This window comes from Nestor notabilis, unplaced genomic scaffold, assembly GCF_000696875.1.
Source record: "Nestor notabilis isolate BGI_N333 unplaced genomic scaffold, ASM69687v1 scaffold16334, whole genome shotgun sequence".
Lineage (NCBI taxonomy): Eukaryota > Metazoa > Chordata > Aves > Psittaciformes > Psittacidae > Nestor > Nestor notabilis.
Genome location: NW_009927062.1, coordinates 4,450 through 8,311, shown reverse-complemented (window position 1 = coordinate 8,311; position 3,862 = coordinate 4,450). Strand labels below are relative to the sequence as shown.

Sequence of the window (3,862 nt, the reverse complement as noted above, 5' to 3'; positions counted from 1 at the left end):
TGCTCTTTCCACGAGTTTAATAGAGTTACAAAAGGATACCACTGCTCTATATGCAACACATGTCTAACCACATACACTGCATTGTCACTAAAGTCATTAGGGCTTAATGTACAGATACTGATCATTAAGATTTTCTATGAAGGTACTGTCAACAGGACAAACTTTCCTTCAAGTAAAAAAAAGTTACTGCTTAAACCTATAGCATGATCCCTTGACTCAGATGCAATGACTTAGTCAAAGTTCAGTAACTGATGCTTGCTCCTTATGTAAGGCATACTAGTTTCCATGCAGACTGGAGATTTATTTCTGCTTGGAGAAATACTCTTTACTTTTGTGAACATCAGGCTTGATTGTATCACTGCCAGGCTTCCAGCCAGCTGGGCACACTGAAATGACAAAGAATGTTTTAAGTCTTACCAGCTGCTCTTGCAGAACATGTTTTACATAATATGAATGCAAATTAGCAACTCAAAACATCTATACATCTTCACAACATACACAAGGTGCATTATTCAGTGTGGCATTATGTTCAGTTTATTTTACTCATTTCCATTTCTTCACTAGGTAGTAGCACCCAAGGAACCTGGTGTTTGCCCATGCCAACAGTGTGCCCTTTACACATGCACCCCTCCACACCCTGCTTAAAAGCTACACAGAAGCTTGACAGCAAGGTCACACCAACTCCAGCAGCCTGGATGAGAAAGGCTTTATAAGGATTACATTCACTTCTCTGCTCAGACCCAGTCAAGTCTATATTCTCCTTAAGTCAACCTTAGTTATATCCTCCAGTTTAATGGGAAGGGGGAGGAAGAGTTAAAACTCTCTCTTAGTTCCACCATATGGCTAACAAAAAGATACCAAGATGCAAAGGTTGCATGGCCTGAAAATTACAGCAACTCCTGAGCAGTATTTTTTGGACATTGTTTTCCTCCTCTACAGCCATGCAAGGCTTGGTGCTTGCTCCACACAATACCAGCAGTCTTAGCTATAGTACTCTCAGCTTCTGAGTGTTGCTCCACACCTTATTCTGTCTATCCTGGTTTAGATGAGACTGCAGTACTAGTTCTGGAGGAAAATCATTTGCCAGCTTTTGACTACTCCAGGGCACAATAAACCCTAAAAGGCTCTGTTTGCATGACATGTGACTGCTCCATCATGAAATATTAGGAACCTGTCCTCAGCTGACAGAGGATGGCATTCAAGTTCAGAAACACCAGATCTCTTCAGGCTAGAACCTAGCCACAACCGCAGCTTGTTTTAGTAAAATCTACCATTGAACTACCAGTTCTGAAGCAAGTTACATGTGACTAGCAGCAACTAACTAACTAATGACAGCTAAAGACCTTTAATACCTACATAGCAATTCTGAGTTTCCATAACTTGGTTCAAAACTTTGATCTGCAGTGCCTTTTTATTCAATACCTGCAGAAAAGCTACCAGCCTGAAGCACATGATCATTCCTGAACTACGGGCACAAAGACTCCATTTTCCCCTCACTATATTGAGTCCATGTGTAGTGGGACAAAAAAAAAAAAAAAAAAAAAAAAAAAAAAAAAAAAAGAAAATCAGCAGCCTTCCTGGGAATTCAAAGGCTTTATCTAACAGACTACATAAAACATCACACTAATACTAATGGTCTCAACCTATCAAATCTGAGAGCAGAGTCTAAATTATGCTTACTCTTGCAGGGTAAGTTATTACATGTTCTTCATTTCTGTTTCAAGTATTTTGTGTTTAATTGAAAGACAGACAACTGCTATGTGCTCAGCAAGACATACAGCACCAAACTGATTTAAGTGACATTTCACCATATACTCAATGGACAACTAAGTGAAATAGGACAAATGGGAGTCCTGTCAAATAGGACAAAAGGACACTATGGTGTCCTTCAACAAGTAGCTTTACAGAACCAGCTGCATTTCAGATTGATTGCTACATTTACTTAATACCCATAACTGATACATGTACATAGTACTTTTCAGTAAACCTTGATTTAACCTGGTTAGCTAATACTATGCTTTAAAAAAAACACACTTAAGAGGAGGAAATCTTACCTTCTCCATGCTTATCTGTAAACTGGAAGGCCTGGACAAGCCTGAGGGTTTCATCAACAGAACGGCCAACAGGAAGATCATTGATTGTTATCTGCCTCAAGATCCCCTTCTCATCAATTATGAACAGGCCCCTAACAAAAACAAAAACACACACACAAAAAGCCCAGTCCTAAAGTTAAACACAGCTTTTCAAAGACTGAAGTTCAGCATTCTACTATGGCAGTAAGTTGTGACATCTGTATTACTAACCTCTGCCTAAAAACTAAAGCCTTTGGTGCATGCATAGCACTGGAATGTTAGCATCAGGAACTAAGAGGAACAGAAGCCAAGTCAAAACACACAGGAAAGCAGTACTTCTTATTTAAGGAAGATACAGGCAGAGAAACAAAGTGGAAGAGAAGCCCAAAGAAAAGAGCAAAGGAGAGGCATTCTTACATACAAAGAAAAACTACACACACAGTTCTCAAAAAACCCAACCCAGCAATGGCTCATCATTTATTCCTCCAAAATCATGTTAAGAATTAGAGGAAGTTCAGCTCCCTTTAAGGAGAAACTTTAAAGGAACAGTCAACTACAGGACACAGATTAATTGAAATCCAGGTTGTACTTTAACTACTAAATACCTGTAATCACTGCCTTGACTATGTAGGTCTCACATTACCAATGTCTGCAGAAGCTCATCTGCATGAGACTCTTGCATTGTGCAGATCAGTAAACCAAGGGAAGCAGCAGCCATTTCTTCTGCTTACCAAAACCATGAAGAGTCTAAACACTGAGGAGAACTAAGCAGCATTCCCCCTTGTAGGGGTGTTTGACAGTCTGAAGCAGTTTACATCTATAATAGCTAATAGCTTCAGCTTGCTGTAAGTGTACAAATATACACAAGCTGCATTCACCTGACATGCTCTATTGCAACATAGAACTTTAACAGCAAGTTTACCTTTTGTACCTTACCTGTATGCAATACCTTCATCCTCTTTAAGTACCCCATATTGTTTGGCAATGGCACGGTTTGTGTCTGAAATCAATGGGATTTTCATAGTACCCAAGCCTCCCTGTTTCTTTGGAGTGTTGATCCTAAAAAAAGGCAGTTCAAATGTTAAAAATACTTCATTCTAAACTGTTCCTATAAGGTACAACAGAAGCTGATCCTTTCCACAATATCATACTTGGCCTGCCATGAGGCAAGAGAAGACCTGAGCAGTATCCTCAATTCTGTTCAGAAGCACCTGGTGCTACCCACACTTCAAGTGCCTTTGATATTTTGGTAAGCTACTTTCAATATGCTCAGGATTCAGTTCCTGCAAGAACTGAGACCAGACAGAAGATTCTGTTAGGTTAAGATGCCAATTCTTACCAGGCCAGGTGACAAAAGTGAGAGTCAACAGAAGCTCCAATTACTTCACAGTTAATTTTCTTGAATTCGTCAGCTCTGTCACTGTATGCAATAATTTCAGTTGGACAGACAAAAGTGAAGTCCAGGGGGTAGAAGAAGAACACAACGTATTTTCCTAAAAGAACAGTATAGCCAGTTAATCTCTCCTACCTTTACAAGAGTTGTCATATTCAGTATCAACCATTCAAATACTGGTAGAAAAGAAAGGGCTTGATACAACACTACCTTTAAAGATCAAACGGAAAACTACAGATGTCTCTATTTTAAGACTTGCTATATAGATGGCAAGCCCATAAAGCACCTCAGGGGATTTGTATTTCAGCCAAATACCATTTACAACAGTCTTCAAGGCCACTCTACAGCTAATAACAAAGAACCCAACTCAGTCTCCAAAACCGGTCTCTCAAATTTG

At 39.5% G+C, this 3,862-nt stretch overlaps 1 protein-coding gene across 2 annotated transcripts in view; it reads right to left on the bottom strand.

Annotated features, from left to right (window-relative positions):
• The window catches only part of LOC104405241 (peroxiredoxin-1), a 4,706-nt gene continuing 844 nt past the window's right edge, over nucleotides 1-3,862 (bottom strand). The window contains exons 2-5 of one of the 2 annotated variants that reach the window (XM_010013891.1): nucleotides 3,412-3,565; nucleotides 3,009-3,131; nucleotides 2,055-2,185; nucleotides 1-386 (exon numbers count right to left, since the gene is read on the bottom strand). In XM_010013891.1, coding sequence (XP_010012193.1) covers nucleotides 301-386; nucleotides 2,055-2,185; nucleotides 3,009-3,131; nucleotides 3,412-3,565 — 494 coding nt within the window. In that variant the 3' untranslated portion in view covers nucleotides 1-300. Of the gene's footprint in view, nucleotides 413-2,054; nucleotides 2,186-3,008; nucleotides 3,132-3,411; nucleotides 3,566-3,862 lie in introns of both variants that reach the window. The other variant, XM_010013890.1, reaches the window with a different exon arrangement.